The 25,011-nt window shown below is 43.0% G+C and overlaps 1 protein-coding gene across 2 annotated transcripts; it reads left to right on the top strand.

The window, feature by feature from the left end:
* The first annotated feature begins 396 nt into the window (after positions 1 to 396).
* Positions 397 to 24,394, top strand: LOC311138191 (NCK-interacting protein with SH3 domain-like). 2 transcript variants are annotated; one of them, XM_084172862.1, is made up of 13 exons: positions 397 to 761; positions 9,244 to 9,356; positions 16,973 to 17,150; positions 17,299 to 17,374; positions 17,556 to 18,100; positions 19,435 to 19,605; positions 19,837 to 19,923; positions 20,117 to 20,255; positions 20,575 to 20,655; positions 20,856 to 20,984; positions 21,650 to 21,739; positions 21,903 to 22,075; positions 22,259 to 24,394. In XM_084172862.1, exons 1-13 carry the CDS (start codon positions 591 to 593, stop codon positions 22,472 to 22,474), a joined length of 2,169 nt encoding a protein of 722 aa, XP_084028988.1. In that variant the 5' UTR covers positions 397 to 590; the 3' UTR covers positions 22,475 to 24,394. The 2 variants fall into 2 exon arrangements, with proteins under 2 accessions (XP_084028988.1, XP_084028987.1); XM_084172861.1 differs by having other exon boundaries at positions 17,553 to 18,100.
* Positions 24,395 to 25,011: the final 617 nt, after the last annotated feature.

The raw sequence follows: 25,011 nt of genomic DNA, 5'->3' as shown, positions 1-25,011 counted from the left end.
CACGGGTCTTGTGTAGATACATTGTAGAAATCAGTGATTAATTGTATCAGTGGCAGAGGAGGAGAATTACTTGCATGTGGTAAAAAATATATATATCCATAATAAAGCACATAAAAAAGTTTGTATTTCCAATCTGGAAATAGTTCACAATCATGTCCAACAATGGAACATGATAGGATGGACAGTCATAATTATGGCCCTATATCTGATACACATGTGAAGCAAGCTTGCATACGTTGGATTTATATTGCGAAACAACAACAAAAAACGATAGGACAAGGAGAAGCCTCCTTCAACAGCTTGATGAATTCGCCTGAATACCAAAGGTGCGTGCCCGCTCGTGTGTTGTTCTGCGTAAGTGCGCGCCCCCTACTATGTTTACTGGACAAGCAAGACACGCTCAAGGCGCAAATTGGATTTTACAATGTAAATAGAAAGCAGGAGAATCATTCGCGAAGTCGTAAATATCTATTTAAAATTACCTTAGACTGGGTACATCAGTTATTTACTGAACTAGCTAATTGTGTATTTGCTGAAACAGTAATATCGGTGTTTTTAGGAATTACAAGGGATTTAAAACAGAGGAAGCTATGTATCGGTCTCTGTATGCTTTCCGATCCGCGGAGCCCAACTCGCTCCACTTCGGGGCCGGGGAGGGCTTTCTGATCCTGGAACGCAGCAACAAACACTGGTGGCTCGGCTCGCGCTGCAGTTCGGGCGAAACCGGCTACGTTCCTGCTTCTTACATCGAAAGGATTCAGGTAGGTTTAACATGGATTTTGACAAGCAGGTCCTCCATGCTAGCTTTTTAGCATGATAAAAGAGTGGACCACAGAGAATTGAACGAGGAGGCTAGGTCCAATTGGTGCGTGCATTCCAATAGACCTGATTTCAGTTACTTTTGTGACTTTCATGTGACAGTCCTCCCTGAATGGGAGACATGAGACAGAGCATTTTGCTCTACTGCATTGCCTGTGCCTCAGTTGTTTCTCATACTATACTTTTTGCTGCATTCAACAGTATTTTCCATATTCAATGCACTATGCTAACGTTTACATGTAAACAAAAGTATGTTTACAGAATAAACCAAAATGTTTCAAATGGGTTAATGAGAGAGAATGAGAGAGGCTCAGAGAGGCTTGGCAAGTTCGCAATGCCAGCTGTGTTTGCGCCGCAGTGGTCGTTGCGTCATAAGCCAAAAATGCATGAAAAATGTGGCGCCGCATCTGTCATGTGTGTCACGCGCATTTCAGATCTCGTGACTGATATGAGATTATAGCAAGTACAGTACATATGATAAATTGCTTTTAATCACATAACACAAATACAACTGTAATCAAATGTCTTATGCTTTCTATGGAGATAGGGAATTAACTGGGTCAAATCTAGGTCAGTTAGAACAGTGGTTCACCAAAAAACTACTTTTATTTAATTATAGGAACTCAGTCCGGCTTTAAGCTTACTCTTGAAAGTTGTAATAATAGAATGTGCAAGGTGCAATTTCGAAATTGGGTTTTGCATCATCAGTCCCTCTTGTCATGTTAGTCATTGCATACCCTAGAGAGCTATTTATAACTTGTCAGAAACGTCCAGATCAACTAGCCCATGTCAGCTAAGGGTTTTTTATTTACGTTTTTTAACCCATATATATTGTTGTAATTTTGTAGTCACCAATATCACAAGAGTACACATTAGACGTGGCAGAATGTATAGAATTGCCAGTGATTTAGCTTTAAAACTTCAACATTTTCTTTGCTCCCCATGACAGAATGTGTAGACTTGCAGGAATAAGCTTTAAACCTGCAAAATTCTCTCCACCAACAAGAGGTGTGAACAGTTTGTGTCATGAACAGTGCTTGTGCCCATAAAACGGGGCACGTGCGCGCGCAGGTGGGGCGCGAAATGTTCCCAAATGCTGGAAGTGGGGGGCCACGAGTGAAAACGTTTGCGAACCCCTGAGTTAGAGCTATGCTTAGTTTGTGACAGAAGACAGCTTCACAGATTCATGCATGCATCCTTTAGCCGGAGATGTACTCTTAAGGAGCCTACCATTGCTCCTTAAAAAATAATTTTATTTAAAATAAATAAATATTGCATTTGGCCTTTACTACTATAGCCAATAGAAACGCATTGAATAACACGTTCATAAATCGCTCAGGAATATATATATATATATATATATATATATATATATATATATATATATATATATATATATATATATATATATATATATACAGTGAGGAAAAAAAGTATTTAGTCAGCCACCAATTGTGCAAGTTCTCCCACTTAAAAAGATGAGAGAGGCCTGTAATTTTCATCATAGGTACACGTCAACTATGACAGACAAAATGAGAAAAAAAAATCCAGAAAATCACATTGTAGGATTTTTAATGAATTTATTTGCAAATTATGGTGGAAAATAAGTATTTTGTCAATAACAAAAGTTTCTCAATACTTTGTTATATACCCTTTGTTGGCAATGACACAGGTCAAACGTTTTCTGTAAGTCTTCACAAGGTTTTCACACACTGTTGCTGGTATTTTGGCCCATTCCTCCATGCAGATCTCCTCTAGAGCAGTGATGTTTTGGGGCTGTCGCTGGGCAACACGGACTTTCAACTCACTCCAAAGATTTTCTATGGGGTTGAGATCTGGAGACTGGCTAGGCCACTCCAGGACCTTGAAATGCTTCTTACGAAGCCACTCCTTCGTTGCCCGGGCGGTGTGTTTGGGATCATTGTCATGCTGAAAGACCCAGCCACGTTTCATCTTCAATGCCCTTGCTGATGGAAGGAGGTTTTCACTCAAAATCTCACGATACATGGCCCCATTCATTCTTTCCTTTACACGGATCAGTCGTCCTGGTCCCTTTGCAGAAAAACAGCCCCAAAGCATGATGTTTCCACCCCCATGCTTCACAGTAGGTATGGTGTTCTTTGGATGCAACTCAGCATTCTTTGTCCTCCAAACACGACGAGTTGAGTTTTTACCAAAAAGTTATATTTTAGTTTCATCTGACCATATGACATTCTCCCAATCCTCTTCTGGATCATCCAAATGCACTCTAGCAAACTTCAGACGGGCCTGGACATGTACTGGCTTAAGCAGGGGGACACGTCTCGCACTGTAGGATTTGAGTCCCTGGCGGCGTAGTGTGTTACTGATGGTAGGCTTTGTTACTTTGGTCCCAGCTCTCTGCAGGTCATTCACTAGGTCCCCCCGTGTGGTTCTGGGATTTTTGCTCACCGTTCTTGTGATCATTTTGACCCCACGGGGTGAGATCTTGCGTGGAGCCCAAGATCGAGGGAGATTATCAGTGGTCTTGTATGTCTTCCATTTCCTAATAATTGCTCCCACAGTTGATTTCTTCAAACCAAGCTGCTTACCTATTGCAGATTCAGTCTCCCCAGCCTGGTGCAGGTCTACAATTTTGTTTCTGGTGTCCTTTGACAGCTCTTTGGTCTTGGCCATAGTGGAGTTTGGAGTGTGACTGTTTGAGGTTGTGGACAGGTGTCTTTTATACTGATAACAAGTTCAAACAGGTGCATTAATACAGGTAACGAGTGGAGGACAGAGGAGCCTCTTAAAGAAGAAGTTACAGGTCTGTGAGAGCCAGAAATCTTGCTTGTTTGTAGGTGACCAAATACTTATTTTCCACCATAATTTGCAAATAAATTCATAGAAAATCCTACAATGTGATTTTCTGGAAAAAAAATTCTCAATTTGTCTGTCATAGTTGACGTGTACCTATGATGAAAATTACAGGCCTCTCTCATCTTTTTAAGTGGGAGAACTTGCACAATTGGTGGCTGACTAAATACTTTTTTCCCCCACTGTATATAGACACATATTTAACCTATTTTTGTTGACAAAAAACTTCCTCCATACTTCCATTCAATTTGTATGGGTTACCTTCAGACGAGTCCCGTGAAACTTGTAGAGCAAAACGGAGAACACCATCATGTTCGTGAGTCTCATCTTTCAATAAAGTGAATTGTAGACCAAACTGTTTGGACGCTACAGACCTTTTTATGAGTGGACCAATTTTCGGGATGTCTCATGGTCTGGCAAACACCGCTGTAGCTCGGCCACGTTCTACAACAGATGCGGAAGGCCGATGTTGGCAGATGCAGTGGATTGAGACGCAGGTATCTCTACCTTAAATTGACGGATTTTAAATGGGGATTTTTTAATGTTACTGTAACAGATGTATATCATACTCTCCTTGCGTTGTGTTTTCTCCTAATAAATCACAATAGCCAGTGGTCCCAGTTGAGCATCATTTATTTATGTTGTTAAATGGGAAACAGCACGTTAGTTGTGCAGAGTTTAACGATATTGATGGCTGTCGATGGCAAAATCCCTTGCATCACATTTTCATACTGGGCGAACAAAAGACAAAAATACAATACAAAATATAGCATGTGTAAATACCTGTTGTTAAATGGGGAAACAGCACGTTACTTGTGCAGAGCTTAACGATATTGATGGCAAAATCTGTAGCATGAAGGCAACTGTGTTAGCAGTGGGTTTATGTGACCATTACGTCGGTGTATGCTAGCTAACACACTTATCTACAGCAATCATATGCCAAAGCACATCCCAGAAAGCGCCTCAATCCCTAACAGGTACCATATACAGTGGGGGGGAAAAGTATTTAGTCAGCCACCAATTGTGCAAGTTCTCCCACTTAAAAAGATGAGAGAGGCCTGTAATTTTCATCATAGGTACACGTCAACTATGACAGACAAAATGAGAAAAAAAAATCCAGAAAATCACATTGTAGGATTTTTAATGAATATATTTATTTGCAAATTATGGTGGAAAATAAGTATTTGGTCAATAACAAAAGTTTCTTAATACTTTTATATACCCGTTGTTGGCAATGACACAGGTCAAACGTTTTCTGTAAGTCTTCACAAGGTTTTCACACACTGTTGCTGGTATTTTGGCCCATTCCTCCATGCAGATCTCCTCTAGAGCAGTGATGTTTTGGGGCTGTCGCAAGGCAACACGGACTTTCAACTCCCTCCAAAGATTTTCTATGGGGTTGAGATCTGGAGACTGGCTAGGCCACTCCAGGACCTTGAAATGCTTCTTACGAAGCCACTCCTTCGTTGCCCGGGCGGTGTGTTTGGGATCATTGTCATGCTGAAAGACCCAGCCACGTTTCATCTTCAATGCCCTTGCTGATGGAAGGAGGTTTTCACTCAAAATCTCACGATACATGGCCCCATTCATTCTTTCCTTTACACGGATCAGTCGTCCTGGTCCCTTTGCAGAAAAACAGCCCCAAAGCATGATGTTTCCACCCCCATGCTTCACAGTAGGTATGGTGTTATTTGGATGCAACTCAGCATTCTTTGTCCTCCAAACACGACGAGTTGAGTTTTTACCAAAAAGTTATATTTTGGTTTCATCTGACCATATGACATTCTCCCAATCCTCTTCTGGATCATCCAAATGCACTCTAGCAAACTTCAGATGGGCCTGGACATGTACTGGCTTAAGCAGGGGGACACGTCTCGCACTCCAGGATTTGAGTCCCTGGCGGCGTAGTGTGTTACTGATGGTAGGCTTTGTTACTTTGGTCCCAGCTCTCTGCAGGTCATTCACTAGGTCCCCCCGTGTGGTTCTGGGATTTTTGCTCACCGTTCTTGTGATAATTTTGACCCCACGGGGTGAGATCTTGTGTGGAGCCCCAGATCGAGGGAGATTATCAGTGGTCTTGTATGTCTTCCATTTCCTAATAATTGCTCCCACAGTTGATTTCTTCAAACCAGGCTGCTTACCTATTGCAGATTCAGTCTTCCCAGCCTGGTGCAGGTCTACAATTTTGTTTCTGGTGTCCTTTGACAGCTCTTTGGTCTTGGCCATAGTGGAGTTTGGAGTGTGACTGTTTGAGGTTGTGGACAGGTGTCTTTTATACTGATAACAAGTTCAAACAGGTGCCATTAATACAGGTAACGAGGGGAGGACAGAGGAGCCTCTTAAAGAAGAAGTTACAGGTCTGTGAGTGCCAAAAATCTTGCTTGTTTGTAGGTGACCAAATACTTATTTTCCAATATAATTTGCAAATAAATTCATTAAAAATCCTACAATGTGATTTTCTGGATTTTTTTTCTCAATTTGTCTGTCATAGTTGACGTGTACCTTTGATAAAAATTACAGGCCTCTCTCATCTTTTTAAGTGGGAGAACTTGCACAATTGGTGGCTGACTAAATACTATTTTTCCCCACTGTACCCACACACGTATAAATCAGTAACGTACAGCAACCTTGTACACATTGTAAAATATAAAACAGTATTCAGAACATGACCTACCCCTTGCATCACATTTTCATACTGGGAAGACCTGACGTTCGCGATCGCCCCCTAGCTGCAAGCGGGGCCAATCACAACACGCCTTATTGTCATCAGAGTTGAACCAACCAATAAGAATGCTTGAACATTAAATACACATTTCTTTAGAGGCAAGTGGAAACATAACCAACCCTTTTTACATTACTTAGCCAAATACTCCATCTAAACGTGAATCGATTCTCAATTGCAGTATGGTTCTAGAAACATAAAGCCCTGTACTATATTATATTATTTATTATTATTATTATATTATTATTACTTTCATATCACATCAAAATAATTTCACAAATTTCATAAATATACAGTTACTGTACCAGCTTTATCACAGTTGCAGCCAACAGTATTTTTCAGTGACAACACGTTTCTGTCGGCCTTCTTCCATTACACACAGGAATTCGGAGCATGCTTGATAGCTAATTAGCACAGGTGGTCCCTCTGTCTTCGGTAAACAGGCGCTGTAACATGGATATATGGCCGTGTGTATCAATGTAACCTTCTGTTTTTGGAGAAAAAAAATCTCGCCGATATGAAAGGGAAGGTCCTTATGCTTCCAAAACCGTACAGCAAGCGATGTGTGTTAATGTTCAAACCTAGCGCCAGGGCTCTTTAAAAAAAAAAACTTTACAAGACACCTTCCTCCACCTTAGTCCAATTACTCTTATGTGTAATGTAATGGAACTGAGAGTCATGATCAAGGGCTAGCATCCCATATGATGTGATAGCGACACAGCTGGATGCTCCAATGCACTTTTATTGAGTCAATGAGTTCTCAGTGTGAACTGCTTGTTTCTGAGTGTGTTTTGCTGAAATTTCATCTGACTAATCAGTCAAATGAAACCATGCTGAAACAGAGCGATATTCAGTGTGGATTCCAGGCTGTGCAGCAGGATTTGCTGTGTCTGTCCGAGTGTGTCCCTGCCTGGGCCGTGTAGGTCAGGTCAGCGGGGATGTCTGAGTCTGTATCTGGACTGCGTTAGAGATTATTCAAATAGCCACCCTTTGCCTTGATGACAGCTTTGCACACTCTTGGCATTCTCTCAACCAGCTTCATGAGGAATGCTTTTCCAAAAGTCTTGAAGGAGTTCCCACATATCCTGAGCACTTGTTGGCTGCTTTTCCTTCACTCTGCGGTCCGACTCATCCCAAACCATCTCAATTGGGTGGTCGGGGGATTGTGGAGGCCAGGTCATCTGATGCAGCACTCCATCACTCTCCTTCTTGGTAAAATAGCCCTTACACAGCCTGGAGGTGTGTTGGGTCATTGTCATGTTGAAAAACAAATGATAGTCCCACTAAACCCAGATGGGATGGCGTATCACTGCAGAATGCTTTGGTAACCATGCTGCTTAAGTGTGCCTTGAATTCTAAATAAATCACAGACAGTGTCACCAGCAAAGCACCCCCACACCATATCACCTCCTCCTCCATGCTTTACGATGGGAAATACACATGCGGAGATCATCCGTTCACCCACACCGCATTACACAAAGCCACGGCGGTTGGAACCGAAAATCTCCAATTTGGACTCCAGACCAAAGGACAACTTTCCACCGGTCTAATGTCCATTGCTCGTGTTTCTTGGCCCAAGCAAGTCTCTTCTTATTATTGGTGTCCTTTAGTAGTGGTTTCTTTGCAGCAATTCGACCATGAAGGCCTGATTCACACAGTCTCCTCTGAACAGTTGATGTTGAGATGTGTCTGTTACTTGAAGTCTGTGAAGCATATATTTGGGCTGCAATTTCTGAGGCTGGTAACTCTAATGAACTTATCCTCTGCAGCAGAGGTAATTCTGGGTCTTCCATTCCTGTGGCGGTCCTCATGAGAGCCAGTTTCATCATAGTGCTTGATGGTTTTGGCGACTGCACTTGAAGAAACTTTCAAAGTTCTTGAAATGTTCCATATTGACTGACCTTCTTGTCTTAAAGTAATGTGTGGTCCTCTGTAGCTCAGCTGGTAGAGCACAGCGCTTGTAACGCCAAGGTAGTGGGTTCGATCCCCGGGACCACCCATACACAAAAATGTATGCACGCATAACTGTAAGTTGCTTTGGATAAAAGCGTCTGCTAAATGGCATATTATTTATTATTATTATAATGATGGACTGTTGTTTCTCTTTGCTCATTTGAACTGTTCTTGCCATAATATGGACTTGGTCTTTTACCAAATAGGGCTATCTTCTGTATACCACCCCTACCTTGTCACAACACAACTGATTGGCTCAAACGCATTAAGAAGGAAAGAAATTCCACAAATTAACTTTTAAGAAGGCACACCTGTTAATTGAAATGCATTCCAGTTGACCACCTCATGGAGCTGGTTTAGAGAATGCCAAGAGTGTGCAAAGCTGTCATCAAGGCAAAGGGTGGCTACTTTGAAGAATCTAAAATCTAAAATATATTTTGATTTAATTTAACACTTTTTTGGTTACTACATGATTCCATATGTATTATTTCATAGTGTTGATGTCTTCACTATTATTCTACAATGTAGAAAATAGTAAAAAATAAAGAAAAACCCTTGAATGAGTAGGTGTCCAAACTTTTGACTGGTACTGTATGTTCTTGTTCAGAGGGTTTGATTTTGGTTAGATAACTGTGATGTCCTAGATTTTTCCGCCCGGAGTCCCATTTTGCCCTCCAGCCAAATGTTTTGTTTGTTTTTGTTTCCAGTTTCATAATAACTAATGCTGATGATGAATATTTCTCTCTCTCTCTCTCTTGCTCTCTCTCTCTCTCTGCTCTCCCTCTCTCTCTCTCTCTGCCCTCTCTCTCTCTGCCCTCTCTCTCTCTCTGCCCTCTCTCTCTCTCTCTGCCCTCTCTCTCTCTCTCTCTCTCTCTCTCTCTCTGCCCTCTGCCCTCCTTTCCTCTGTTCCCCAGGCTCCGGAACAGGATGAAGTGTTACAGTCTATCGACAGGGCCATTGAAGAGATCCATAACGTGGCAATGAAGAACGGGGGCAAATACAACCTGGAGCAGCGAGACGTGCTACAGTGAGTGCAACATTAACATGCATACACACACACACACACATTTTCACATTCAGAGCACATGCCCCTTTGCCCTTCCAGTCTCCAAAGTGCCCTTTTGGGTGGTAGTAAAATTTCCCCCAAAATGTTTTATTTTTGTATAATAATTTGATCATTGTTGTTCGGAACCCACTGCCCGCAAGTCATCATCTAGTTTGCCCCCCACCCGTCCGTTGGTTGCGCCTGTTAAACTGCCCTGTATGGAGCTTGTGCGTGCCCTGTTGTGCATTTTTCCCAGTCTGCCCTGTACGAGAATGCGCACGCCCGGTATCCAAAAATGCATGGCTTGAAAGATGCGGTCACCGGCCGAGTGTGTATGTGTAGCTAGCTACCTGTTTTAAATATCAACAGTACTGTCACAGCAGCACATTTTATTAACAGTTGATAACATTTGATTTAGCCTACATCATCAATATTTGTTTTGGTTGGCTGATACGGGCTGATTGTTCTGAAATGGTTTCTGTAGTTTGAAACCGTTAAGATAAGCATTCCTGCAACATTATTTTGTTGAAAGACAATTTGAACTAAGCTAATTGATTGCACCCAAATTGGACATTTCAATTGATAGGATTCATTTAATATTCAATAAATATAGTACCCAACATCCGATTTGGACCAAACCTCTTCATAACAATGAAGCCATCCACGGACCCCCACACCAAACCTAACCCAATGGCCAGTATACAGTATCAGTTCTCTATGTTTGACAAGTAGTGTGCTGCTTGGAGTTTTGTTTATTCATACTTTGTAATCTCAGTGAATTTGATTATCTTTTCCCCCTTGTTCAGCCAATGAAGTCGCTTGCATTTCCCCCCATAAATTAGTGTGAAAGTACACGGTTTTGCACACTAGATGCCGCTGTTCCTGCTACTTTCACACCATTTAAAAAATTTGACTGGTCTCTTGTGTTTATCAAGTGGATCACAACATTTTCTTTGCAACATTGGGTAGAAAACCAATAGTTTTTGCTCATGTAGAAAATAAATTGTGTGGTCATCCTCACAAGTCAAGCCAGTCCTCCATGAAAGCAATTCAGTTTGTCCAAACCGCTCGCCCACACGACGGCCGGTTGGACGTACTGCCAAATTCTCTAAAACAATGTTGGAGCCGGCTTATGGTAGAGAAATGAACATAAAATTCTCTGGCAACAGCTCTGGTGGACATTCGTGCAGTCAGCATGCCAATTTCACGCTCCCTCAAAACTTGAGACATCTTCGGTATTGTGTTGTGTGACAAAACTGCACATTTTAGAGTGGCCTTTTATTGTCCCCAGCACAAAGTGCACTTGTGTAATGATCATGCTGTTTAATCAGCTTCTTGATATGCCACACCTGTCTGGTTGATGGATTATTTTGGCAAAGAAGAATGGCTCACTAAGAGGGATGTAAACACATTTGTGCAAAACATTTGAGAGAAATAAGCTTTTTTCTGCGTATGGAAAATTTCAGGGATCTTGTATTTCAGCTCATGAAACACTTTACATGTTGCATTTATATTTTTGTTCAGTGTAGTATGAATAAACAATACACCATGCCACAGCTTTATACTAGAGAACCTACAGTGAGGGAAAAAAGTATTTGATCCCCTGCTGATTTTGTACGTTTGCCCACTGACAAAGACATGATCAGTCTATAATTTTAATGGTAGGTTTATTTGAACAGTGAGAGACAGAATAACAACAAAAAAATCCAGAAAAACGCATGTCAAAAATGTTATCAATTGATTTGCATTTTAATGAGGGAAATAAGTATTTGACCCCTCTGCAAAACACGACTTAGTACTTGGTGGCAAAGCCCTTGTTGGCAATCACAGAGGTCAGACGTTTCTTGTAGTTGGCCACCAGGTTTGCACACATCTCAGGAGGGATTTTGTCCCACTCCTCTTTGCAGATCTTCTCCAAGTCATTAAGGTTTCGAGCCTGACGTTTGGCAACTCGAACCTTCAGCTCCCTCCACAGATTTTCTATGGGATTAAGGTCTGGAGACTGGCTAGGCCACTCCAGGACCTTAATGTGCTTCTTCTTGAGCCACTCCTTTGTTGCCCTGGCCATGTGTTTTGGGTAATTGTCATGCTGGAATACCCATCCACGACCCATTTTCAATGCCCTGGCTGAGGGAAGGAGGTTCTCACCCAAGATTTGATGATACATGGCGCCGTCCATCGTCCCTTTGATGCGGTGAAATTGTCCTGTCCCCTTAGCAGAAAAACACCCCCAAAGCATAATGTTTCCACCTCCATGTTTGACAGTGGGGATGGTGTTCTTGGGGTCATAGGCAACATTCCTCCTCCTCCAAACACGGTGAGTTGAGTTGATGCCAAAGAGCTCGATTTTGGTCTCATCTGACCACAATACTTTCACCCAGTTCTCCTCTGAATCATTCAGATGTTCATTGGCAAACTTCAGACGGGCCTGTATATGTGCTTTCTTGAGCAGGGGGACCTTGCGGGCGCAGCAGGATTTCAGTCCTTCACGGCGTAGAGTGTTACCAATTGTTTTCTTGGTGACTATGGTCCCAGCTGCCTTGAGATCATTGACAAGATCCTTCCGTGTAGTTCTGGGCTGATTCCTCACCGTTCTCATGATCATTTCAACTCCACGAGGTGAGATCTTGCATGGAGCCCCAGGCCGAGGGAGATTGACTGTTATTGCGAATAATCGCACCAACTGTTGTCACCTTCTCACCAAGCTGCTTGGCGATGGTCTTGTAGCCCATTCCAGCCTTGTATAGGTCTACAATCTTGTCCCTGACATCCTTGGAAAGCTCTTTGGTCTTGGCCATGGTGGAGAGTTTGGAATCTGATTGATTGATTGCTTCTGTGGACAGGTATCTTTTATACAGGTAACAAACTGAGATTAGGAGCACTCCCTTTAAGAGTGTGCTCCTAATCTCAGCTCGTTACCTGTATAAAAGACACCTGGGAGCCAGAAATCTTTCTGATTGAGAGGGGGTCAAATACTTATTTCCCTCATTAAAATGCAAATCAATTTATAACATTTTTGACATGCGTTTTTCTGGATTTTGATGTTGTTATTCTGTCTCTCACTGTTCAAATAAACCTACCATTAAAATTATAGACTGATAATTTATTTGTCAGTGGGCAAACGTACAAAATCAGCAGGGGATCAAATACTTTTTTCCCTCACTGTATACTGTATACTTTATTTTATTATTTTTAAAACGTTTTTACATTTTATTTTTAGTCATTTAGCAAACGCTCTTATCCAGAGCGACTTACAGTTAGTGAGTGCATACATTATTTATATTTTTTCATACTGGCCCCCCGTGGTAATCGAACCCACAACCCTGGCGTTGCAAACGCCTTGCTCTACCAACTGAGCTACATCCAGTATGAAAATGTATGCACTCACTAACTGTAAGTCACTCTGGATAAGAGCGTCTGCTAAATGACTAAAATGTAAATGTAATCCCTGCCGGCCATTCCCTCCCCTACCCTGGACGACGCTGGGCCAATTGTGCGCCGCCCCATGGGTCTCCCGGTCGCGGCCGGCTACGACAGAGCCTGGATTCGAACCAGGATCTCTAGTGGCACAGCTAGCACTGTGCCACTTGCCGTTGGGGTAGGGTGTGGTGGGTCCGTGGGTGGCTTTTGGCAATTTTTTTGAATTCCTCATGTCTTACTCATTGTTAGGAAGACGTTTTGTCCAAATCGGATATTAGGTACTATATTTATTAAATATTATATTAATCCTATAAATGAAAGGGCCAATTTGGGTGCAATCAGTTAGCTTAATTTCTCAGAGATCAAAATATATTTCACCAAAATAATGTTGCAGGAATTCTAATCTTATCTGTTTCTAACTACAGAAATTATGTCAGAACAATCTGAGATGGTGGGTGCCGAAATCTCTTTCTTGTTCTTTTTGAGGTGGAACTACCCAGAGGTAAATCACAATCAGTAATTTTAAATTAATTAATTTATTTCACCTTTATTTAACCAGGTAAGCCAGTTGAGAACAAGTTCTCATTTACAACTGCGACCTGGCCAAGATAAAGCAAAGCAGTGCGATAAAAAACAACAGAGTTACATATGGGGTAAAGAAAACATAAAATGAAAAATACAACAGAATTTTTTTTTTATATATATACAGTGTGTGCAAATGTAGCAAGTTATGGAGGTAAGGCAATAAATAGGCCATAGTGCAAAATAATTACAATTTAGTATTAACACTGGAATGATAGATGTGCAAGAGATGATATGCAAATAGAGATACTGCGGTGCAAATGAGCAAAATAAATAACAATATGGGGATGAGGTAGTTGGGTGGGCTAATTTCAGATGGGCTGTGTACAGGTGCAGTGATCAGTAAGGTGCTCTGACAACTGATGCTTAAAGTTAGTGAGGGAGATAAGAGTCTCCAGCTTCAGAGATTTTTGCAGTTCGTTCCAGTCATTGGCAGCAGAGAACTGGAAGGAATGGCGGCCAAAGGAGGTGTTGGCTTTGGGGATGACCAGTGAGATATACCTGCTGGAGTGCATACTACGGGTGGGTGTTGCTTTGGTGACCAATGAGCTAAGATAAGGCGGGGATTTGCCTAGCAGTGATTTATAGATGACCTGGAGCCAGTGGGTTTGGCGACGAATATGTATTGAGGACCAGCCAACAAGAGCGTACAGGTCACAGTGGTGGGTAGTATATGGGGCTTTGGTGACAAAACAGATGGCACTGTGATAGACTACATCCAATTTGCTGAGTAGGGTGTTGGAGGCTATTTTGTAAATGACATCGCCGAAGTCAAGGATCGGTAGGATAGTCCATTTAACGAGGGCATGTTTGGCAGCATGAGTGAAAGAGGCTTTGTTGCGAAATAGGAAGCCGATTCTAGATCTAACTTTGGATTGGAGATGCTTAATGTGAGTCTGGAAGGATAGTTTACAGTCTAACCAGACACCTAGATATTTGTAGTTGTCCACATACTCTAGGTCAGACCCGTCGAGAGTAGTGATTCTTGTCGGGTGGGCGGGTGATTCCAGCAGCGTTCGATTGAAGAGCATGCATTTAGTTTTACTAGTGTTTAAGAGCAGTTGGAGGCTACGGAAGGAGTGTTGTATGGCATTGAAGCTCGTTTGGAGGTTTGTTAACACAGTGTCCAATGAAGGGCCAGATGTATACAAAATGGTGTCGTCTGCATAGAGGTGGATCTGAGAGTCACCAGCAGCAAGAGCGATATCATTGATATACACAGAGAAAAGAGTCGGCCTGAGAATTGAACCCTGTGGCACCCCCATAGAGACTGCCATAGGTCCAGACAACAGGCCCTCCGATTTGACACATTGAACTCTATTTGAGAAGTAGTTGGTGAACCAGGCGAGGCAGTAATTTGAGAAACCAAGGCTATTTAATGCGGTGGTTGACAGAGTCGAAAGCCTTGGCCAGGTCGATGAAGACGGCTGCACAGTACTGTCTATTATCGATTGCGGTTATATTATAATTTAGGACCTTGAGCGTGGCTGAGGTGCACCCATGACCAGCTCGGAAACCGGATTGCATAGCGGAGAAGGTACGGTGGGATTCGAAATGGTCGGTGATCTGTTTGTTAACTTGGCTTTCAAAAACTTTCGAAAGGCAGGGAAGGATGGATATAGGTCTGTAACAGTTTGGACCTAGAGTGTCACCCACTTTGAAGAGGGGGATGACCGCGGCAGCTTTCCAATCTTTGGGGATCTCAGACGTTACGAAAGAGAGGTTGAACAGGCTAGTAATAGGGGTTGCGACAATTTCGGCTGCTAATTTTAGAAAGAAAGGGTCCAGATTGTCTAGCCCAGATGATTTGTAGGGTTCCAGATTTTGCAGCTCTTTCAATCAGCTGTCTGAATTTGTGTGAAGGAGAAGCGGGGGGGACATGGGCAAGTTGCAGCGGAGGGTGCAGAGCTGGTGGCCGGGGTAGTGGTAGCATGGCCAGCTGTGCAAAATGCTTGTTGAAATTCTTGATTATTGTAGATTTATCGGTGGTGATAGTGTTTCCTAGCCTCAGTGCAGTGGGCAGCTGGGAGGAGGTGCTCTTATTCTCCATGGACTTTACAGTGTCCTAAAACTTAGTTAGTGCTATAGGATGCAAATTTTTGTATGAAAAGGCTAGCCTTTGCTTTCCTAACTGCTTGTGTATATTGGTTCCTAACTTCCCTGACAAGTTGCATATCGCGGGGGCTATTCGATGCTAATGCAGTACGCCACAGGATGTTTTTGTGCTGGTCAAGGGCAGTCAAGTCTGAGGAGAACCAGGGGCTACATCTGTTCTTAGTTCTGAATTTTTTGAATGGGGCATGCTTATTTAAGATTGAGAGGAAAGCACTTTTAAAGAACAACCAGGCATCCTCTACTGACGGAATGAGATCGATATCCATCCAGGATACCTGGGCCAGGTCAATTAGGAAGGCCTGCTTGCTAAAGTGTTTTAGGGAGCGTTTGACAGTGATGAGGGGTGGTCTTTTGACCGCGGACCCGTTACGGACGCAGGCAATAAGGCAGTGATCGCTGAGATCCTGGTTGAAGACAGCGGAGGTGTTTTTAGAGGGTAAGTTAGTCAGGATGATATCTATGAGGGTGCCCATGTTTACGGATTTAGGGTTGTACCTGGTAGGTTCCTTGATAATTTGTGTGAGATTGAGGGCATCTAGTTTGGATTGTAGGATGGCCAGGGTGTTAAGCATATCCCAGTTTAGGTCACCAAGCAGTACGAACTCTGAGGATAGATGGTGGGCAATCAATTCACATATGGTGTCCAGGGCACAGCTGGGGGCTGAGGGGGGTCTGTAGCAAGCGGCAACAGTGAGAGACTTATTTCTGGAAAGGTGGATTTTTAGAAGTAGGAGCTCAAACTGTTTGGGCACAGACCTGGATAGTATGATAGAGTAAAATAAATCGAGCTAGCTAACTAGCAGATTTACATCAATCATCAACGTCATGATCAGTTGATGATTTTACATGTGGAAAATCACATGATTTCACATGAAATTTCACATGTTGTTATCACGTTGCTTTACAATTTGTCACATGTTATCACATTAACTTCACATAAGATCAAATGAAAACGTGCGTTTTTGGAACACTTCACATGTGTACACGTGAAGTTCATGTGTTTTTTCCGTATGTGAGCCCACCCTTTTTTCTCTCGATGTTAATCATTTACATTTACAATCCTGTCTTTAGGAGGCACTGTAACTAGCTTGCTTACAGTTTGTGATGAGAAGTGTGTTGCAGAAATAAATCGGCCTACGTTAAACAAAAATGTTTTGGTTACAGAGGCATTTAGAGCACCTGCCTCCTGAAAGGTCTGTGTACGGCCCTGCTCCCATTGTTATACCAAACACAACCATGCATGCAAATTAGTCTCATGTTGTCTGATATTGAATGGTCACTGTTATGTAAAATCCTCATGCTGCAGGTTCCTGATTGGTGGATCTTCTGCATTGTTTCTCTCTGATCAGTTATCTTCATAGGCTGCATCTGAAATAGCCCACTATTCATTATATAGCCTGGTGCACTATTTTAGTAGTATTAAATGCCGTTTTAGACATAGCCACTGTCTCTCTCTCTCTCTGTGTGTCTGTCTGGAACAGGAAGTTGATCCATCACAGGAAGGAGACCCTGTCAAGGCGAAGTCCAACTCCATCCAGTCACAAGCAGGGCCTGCCCTCATCTACCAGCGAACTGTCCCTCAGCCACACCCCTCAACCACCCAATGGGATCAGCCGCACCCTGTCAGAGAGTACCGACAATGTTCAAGGGCTTTACCAGGTATTGGAGACTAGAATTCGTACACACCTGAAGAAAAATACTTCATTGTCCATTTTTTGAGGAACCTGAGACAAGTGCATGCACATAAATATCCTGATATTTACTCTGTTATCTCTGTTATCTCTGTTATCTCTGTTATCTCTTGCAGGTGCCTCCTCAGTCCCGCCGTGCAGCACCCATAACCCCGCCCCCTCCTGAGAAACAAAGAGCCAGCCGACGCCCAGGTGACTGTCTCACCATCACCATGGAGATGCACAGCTACTCATCTTCTCTCCACACGCACGCACGAGCGCGCACACACACACACACACACACACACATACTACTCATTCCATTTACATGAAACTTTACTTCTACACTGACTCTATCCTCTCCCAAGCTTCCTTGTTCTCTCTTTCTCAGCAGAGTCTTCCATTCCTCCTCCTGGCCCTGCCACTCCTGCAGGGTCTGGCCTGTCCCCCTCGGTCAACTCCGCCTCCCTGGACTCTGTCTCCTCCCACTCGGTGGTGTCCTCTGATGTCAGCCTGACAAGCGTTGCCAGCACTCCGCCCCCAGTGCCAAGCCGTGTGAAGCCCCCACCCCCTCCTGCAGACGACCTGCCCTCCTCTGCCTCCTCTCCCCAATCAGTTCCCTCAAAGAAGGGCCATGCCCCCCAATCTCAAACTCAGCCCACTCTGCCACCACAGTCCAGCACTGTGGACCAAACAGAAACCGACTGGCCTCTTGCTCCGCCCTCTGTTGCTGAAAGCTCCCCCGGCAGCCCCACTCACTCAGAGCTTGTCCCTGGGACAACAGGGGCGGAGCTTATCGAGCTAGTGAGGAGGAACACGGGCCTGAGTTACGAGCTGTCTCGCGTGGCGGTGGGTGTGGTCGTGGGTCACCTGCAGACCACCCTACCTCAAGCCTCCTCTGCCTTAGAGAAGGTCCTCCTCTCATTGGTAGAGAGCAAGGTCAGTCACGTAACCGTGTAGTTGTAGGATGTCAACTAACTTGCCAAGGCAGCAGCTACTCTTCCTGGGGTCCAGCAACATTAAGGCAGTTATATACAATTAAAAATATTACATGACATTACATTTCATAACACTTTAAGTGTGTGCCCTCATGCCACTACTCTACTATCACATATCTACAATACAAAATCAATGTGTGTATAGTGCGTGTCTTATCATGTGTATAATATGCCATTTAGCAGACGCTTTTATCCAAAGCGACTTACAGTCATGTGTGCATACATTTTTAGGTATGGGTGGTCCCTCGGATCGAACCCACTACCCTGGCGTTACAAGCGCCATGCTCTACCAATTGAGCTACAGAGGACCACAGATGTGTATGTGTGTCTGTGCCTGTGTGTGTGTCTCTTCACAGTCCCCACTGTTCCATAAGGTGTATTTTTATCAGGTTTTTTCTATCTGATTCTACTGCTTGCATCAGTTACCTGATGTGGACTAGAGTTCCATGTAGCCATAGCTCTATGTAGTACTGTGCGCCTCCCATAGTCTGTTCTTGACTTGGGGATTGTGAAGAAACCTCTGGTGGCATGTCTTGTGAGGTAGGCATGGGTGTCCGAGCTGTGTGCCAGTAGTTCAAACAGACAGCTCGGTGCATTCAGCATGTCAACACTTCTTACAAAAACAAGTAGTGATGAAGTCAATCTCTCCTCCACTTTGAGCCATGAGAGATTTACATGCATATTATTAATGTTAGCTCTCCTTGTACATTTAAGGACCAGCCATGCTGCCCTGTTCTGAGCCAATTTTAATTTCCCCAGGTCCCTCTTTGTGGCACCTGACCACATGACTGAACAGTAGTCCAGGTGCGACAAAACTAGGGCCTGTAGGACCTGCCTTGTTGATAGTGTTGTTAAGAAGGCAGAGCAGCGCTTTATTATGGACAGACGTCTCCCCATCTTAGCTACTGTTGTATCAAATGATTATGTTTTAATCAAATATTATATCTGTTTGGGCTTCTTGTGGTCAATTTGCAGTCTACAAATTAATTGTAATTATGTACCGGCCCCCTGACCATCCACTCAAGAAAACATCGGCCCGCGGCTGAATCTAGTTGATGATCCCTGCTCTAGAAAGTGACGTTGTCATATGCGCACATTATACATCCGCACCTGACGAGAAACTACACAAAGAAACCGGAAAGCCTGCAAACTACAATGCTCTTTATACCAACTATAATTGTGACAATGTTTCGGTCTGATGTGGATCTTTGTCAGGTCAAACAGATTCCATGTGCACATAACATACCCCATAATACCCCTGACCTCTCCCTGTAGGATCAGAGTTCTGCATTGCCACAGGGACAAGTGTGTCACGATGAACAGCGCCTGGAGGTCATCTTAGGCGACCTTGCCCGTCACGTTGATGACTCTCAGCAGCGCAGCTGGGCCCTTTACGAAGACCACTCCCTCATCGCATGTTACCTGGAGGAGCTGCTGAAGATACTGGTGAGACGCGTGAACTCGGGGACACTTGACTCAGGACTGACACCTGGATAATGGATGTGCCCAAAATGGCGCCCTACTTCCTATATAGTGCACTATATAGGGAATAGGGTTCCGCTTGGGACGAAGCCAAATACTTTTATTGATTACCTTTTGGGGTTTAATGTGAGAATACCACTGAGACCTTTTGTAACTGTTGAATCTAAGGAAGAGAGTGTGTGTTTGTGTCCCCAGACGGATGCTGATCCAGAGGTGTGTAAGAGGATGTGCAGGGTCAACCACGCTGAGCCAGTGTTGTCACTAGTGTCCTATTATCAGATGGTAAGAGATTCTACGTGTCACTTACTCCCACACCGTTGCTACTGTTATGCTGTTGCCCACCCAAGAGGACCGCACTATTGTTAAATGTGTTGTTGGTGCTATGAATGTACTTTATTATCATAGATGAGTGATGTCTCACTGGCATGTTGTAAGCAATGTGTAACTGTGTGTTACTTCCTGTGTCACTGTGCAGGAGCACCGAGTGTCTCTACGCTTGCTGTTGCTCAAGGTGTTTGGGGCGATGTGTAGCTTGGACTCTGCCCTTATCTCAACCCTCCTCAACTCCATCCTGCCCATGGAGCTGGCCAGAGACCTGCAGACAGACACACAGGGTGAGGAGGCCTCCTCTCTCTCTCCCTTTCTTTCTCTCTCTCTTTCTTCCTCTGTCTTTCTCTCTCAATCTCTCTCTCACTCTCCATCTGCCCGTCTCTCGCTCTTCCTTGTCCTCTCTCTCTCTCTCTCTCTCTCTCTCTCTCTACTGTATCTATCTATTCCTCTGGCATCTCTTTCTTTCTCTTCTTCTTTCTCTTTGGGACCTCTGTGTCCTTCCTCAAGTATTTCTGATTTAGTCTCTATTATGTAGCATATCTGTGCCCCTCTATATCTCTTTCATTAATGTGTTTGTGTCTGTGTGCCCCCCCCCCTTCCCAGAGCATCAGAAGATGTGCTACACAGCCTTGGTCCTGACTATGATCTTCTCTATGGGGGAGCATGTGCCCTATCACCACTATGGTATGTGCAGTATCCCCTAACCCCCTTACATATCACCACGATATTGCTTTAGATGCCAAATGTATACATCTATAGAAACAAAAGTCCAAAATGTATACACTGATTGATAGAATTAAGACATTTTTTCTTATTTTTTCTTTCTCTCACTCTCTCTCTTTCTTTCTTTCTTTCTCTGTCTCTCTCCATCCCTCCCTCCACAGAGCACTTAAACGCTAGCTTTGTTCAGTTCCTTCTAGATGTAGTAGAGGAGGGTCTTCCCTCTGACCCCACAGAACAGCTCCCTGACCTCTGTGTCAACCTCATCCTGGCCTTCAACCTGCACCTCACAGGTGAGATGACAAAGGCTTTAGACAGCAAACACCTTTTCTTTTAGCAATCTGCAGTTGCTACATCCATTTTGGACTTGATTCTTGAAGAATATAACTTATAAATGCCTCGAGCTTAGTTCAACTGTCGCACCCCATCAGAACCCAAAGTATAAGATTGTTTTACTCCAGTGTTTGTAAACAAAGTAATAGTAAACAAACACTGTATAGCCTCAAAATATGGTTAAAATTATCATTGTTATATCATGGATGGTCATTCCTTGCATCCATAGATCTGTCTATAAATTTGAGTGGTTACATTTCTCCAACCCCATCCCTCAGCTTTTTACCAAAACATTGGCGGGTAAACACTTGTTTTAGCTGCAGATTACCACTTTAAAGGGCTACTTCACTACTTTCCAACCTCATATTCATCATGATCTGCAGCACCATACCAGTTAATTCTGTATTTAATCAATGTGAGGTTAAGAAATTGTAAAGTGCCCCTTTAATGTACTGTCAGAATGGGGAATGGACTGCTTTATGTTTTGTGATAAAGGAGACCCAAGTCCTCTTTTGAAAGATTTGGAATTACTTTAACTGTGTGTGTGTTTGATCTTCGAGGCATGGTATTTGTGGTAGTGTAAAGTGTATGTTATTTTAAGGTGTATATGTTCTTTCTCTCTCAGTGCCCAGCAGCAACGTGATAATGCAGACTTTGATCAAGAAAAACGTGAAGCTCTTTTCTGAGAAAATAGTGCTGCTACTAAACCGAGGAGGTGACACACACCTGTTAACATGGATTTTAAACAATGCAATTAAATTCAATACAGTTCAGTTCATTCATTCTTTTCCCCAACCCACTCTGTCCTTTGCCATTTGTTTTCTGTTTTTCCTTTTTCCTTTTATCTCTCTCTTACTTGGTCTTTCTCTCCTCTTCAGATGACCCTGTGTGTGTCTTTAAACATGCTCCCCCTGCCCCACACTCAGTTCTTAAGTTCCTGCAGGATGTCTTCGCCAGCCGAGACTCCGCTGACATCTTCTACCACACGGACATGATGGTGATGATAGATATCGCTGTTCGATGCATCTCTGACCTCTCACCTGGGGACAAGGTGACACTGACACACACACACACCACGCATCTTCCCATTGGCCAGCCAGCAGGCACGCTCGCCATGACATCATCATCCTGAACAGGAAAGTGAATGTCCACTGTATAATGACTGTGTTAATGACCTCACGTTTACTCTCTCTTTCGCCTTCCGATCTTTCTTTCTTTTTTCTCCTCCTTCCAGTTGAGAATGGAATACCTCTCTCTCATGCACTCCATCATGCGCTCCACAGACTACCTGGAGCACCGGCACCGCCTCTCCGACCTGCAGGGCGCGCTGCAAAGGATTCTAAGAGAGGACGACTTGGGAGCGGAAAAGGGCGGGGCCACAGCCAAACAGATGGATAAGCTAATAGTGCAGGAGATATACAAGGAATTCCCTCAGATCAACGAGAGCTAGGAGGACTGAATATAACAGTCCACTCATGATCCAGTAGTCTGCTCCTTTATACTGAGGGATGGTACTGTGAAGCTTCCTAGGGTTAACAAAGGACTGTAGTCAGCTACTTAGTTTCTGAGTGAACATACTAATACAACCCTCCATCACACTATTACAATCATGACATAAGAGGTGAGATTAAAACCTGCTGTCATGGCTGTTTATTACATCTGTTATGTCATGATTATGATAATGTTATGTAGCTCTTATGACGGAGGATTCAAGTGAAGTGTTACCCAACAACATACTGCATTGTGCTCTAAATGTGCTCCCTTGTACTGAGGGACCAAACTACGGTGTGTACGGAGGGCCTTGTAACCCTGGGACTAGTGTACTCTATACTGTCTTCTTACTTTGTCTATTCATGTGTCTTTATCACTCACTCTTATTCCTCACCACCAGGCATGGCCTCACAGAATGTTACTAAGACAGTTCAAAGAAAAGCCAAATGAGCTAATACACTGATAACGAAACATTCTGGTCCGGTTTCCCTAGACACAGATTAAGTCAAGTTCTGGACTAAAAAGCATGCTCAATGGAGAATCTACATGGACTAGGCTTAATCTGTGTCCGGTGAACCAGACCTCTGACAACAAGACATTCTAGGCTTTGAGGCTAGTTTAATACTCACTATTTATTGCAATGGCAATGCTGCTACATGAGCCTCATTTACCTTAATATCAATGGCTTTGATTCTCTGACTGAGCACTACTTGTTACCTTGCTTTTGCCATTACTTGTTACCTTGCTTTCGCCATTACTTGTTACCTTGCATTCGCCATTACTTGTTACCTTGCTTTCTTCCCGACACTTTATCTACAGTAACCTCCTCTCTAGGCATGGCTAAACTATGACATGCTCTAAATTCTTCTCAACCAGACAACTCCTACTCTGCTGCTTCTGCTGTAGATGGAACGTAACGGTACTGTAATAACAAGGCTGTACAACGTAACAACAAGCTGGAACACGCCGCTACTACAAACTAAGCCTTGACTAACTTCCTGTATGGCTATGGCTCTCTGAAAGGGAAGCTAGTTATTTATTCCTATGAAATAATAAGGGATTGATAAGATTCGATTGGTCAGTATTCTTTTTTACTGTAGTCTGGGTTTAACTAAGTGACTTGTCACCTAAATTGATTGATTGCTTTGCCTTGATCATTTTGGTCTGAAATCTGTCAGTTACCACAGTATGGTGTGTCCAATCCTTAGGATGGCTCTCCACTATGCCCCCTACTGTAATTTAACCCCTTATTATAGTACCCCGGAGAATCAGTCTACACGACACAAAGGGCATCTTAGTCTCCACCAGTTTTGCATTAAGCACAATACACATATCCAGTTTTTTTTTACTTTGCAACTCTCACTCTTACTGACTTCTCTAAGTCACCCTCTCCATCAGAGCCATTTCTCTCTTTGTGTCATAGCTTCTTTTTACTTTTTACTTGGCTCTGTTAGAGCTAATAGGAGAAGTGTTTCTGTGGCAAAATAGTCTAGTGGCCATCATGATACACATACCTTTTAACACACACTTAAAAGGAAGTGTTTACACATATAAACATATATATATACCAGAGTGTATTTTCTCTGACGTATGTGTTTTTATTATCCAGTGTCCATGCATAAAGCTATGCATGTGTATGTCTATATACAGTTTGTGTATATTTTCGTAAGTGTGTGTATGTGTATGGTTGTATCATGGTCCCTGTAGGTTTGCACATCCTTTGTCCCTTAAGGTACCACTGTGTTATAGTAATACAACCAATTGAACTATATTTTCTCAATTAAATATATCTGAAATGGTTGTTCAGAGAGGGGTGATGCAACAAAGTGTATTTTCTTAATGTTTACAATCAACTAATAAACATCTCAATGAACAGTGAGTGTTCCAGTTTTGTTTGTGAGTGTACTGAACACATTTGGGGTAAATATCAACATTTTAATAAATCAGGATGATTTTTATGCAGGAGCATATTTAGCAATACCAAATGTTTGCCATTTATTTGAAATTATATTTGAAAAAGTATGGTCAAACATTTTGGGAGAGAAAATGCTTAATTCTTACTGTAGTGTAGGCCTATAAAAATATGAAGCGTTTATGGTCGGACACTAAGGCTTTACACGTGGGATGCACTGTTGAGCGCTACATCCCGAGGGGTTCGTGCTGATTGTATGGAGATTGTGACAGCCGGTTAAATGGCGTCCCTTTACAAGGGTCAGGAGAAGTGCTGTATTATCATAAGGAGACTTATACTTGGAATACGGAGGAGGAATGGAGGGAAAAAGAGAGACAGAGTGGGTGTGAATAGTTATGCAAGTTCAGTTTTTTTGTCTTATTTGTTGTTTGTTTCACAAGAAAAAATATTTTGCATTTTCAAAGTGGTAGGCATGTTGTGTAAATCAAATGATACAAACCCCCCCCCAAAAAAAATCAATTTGAATTCCAGGTTGTAAGGCAACAAAATAGGAAAAATGCCAAGGGGGATGAATACTTTTGCAA

The sequence above is a fragment of the Coregonus lavaretus genome (genome assembly GCF_964263955.1).
Source record: "Coregonus lavaretus genome assembly, chromosome: 12".
Lineage (NCBI taxonomy): Eukaryota > Metazoa > Chordata > Actinopteri > Salmoniformes > Salmonidae > Coregonus > Coregonus lavaretus.
This window is presented reverse-complemented; position numbering and strand designations above follow the sequence as displayed.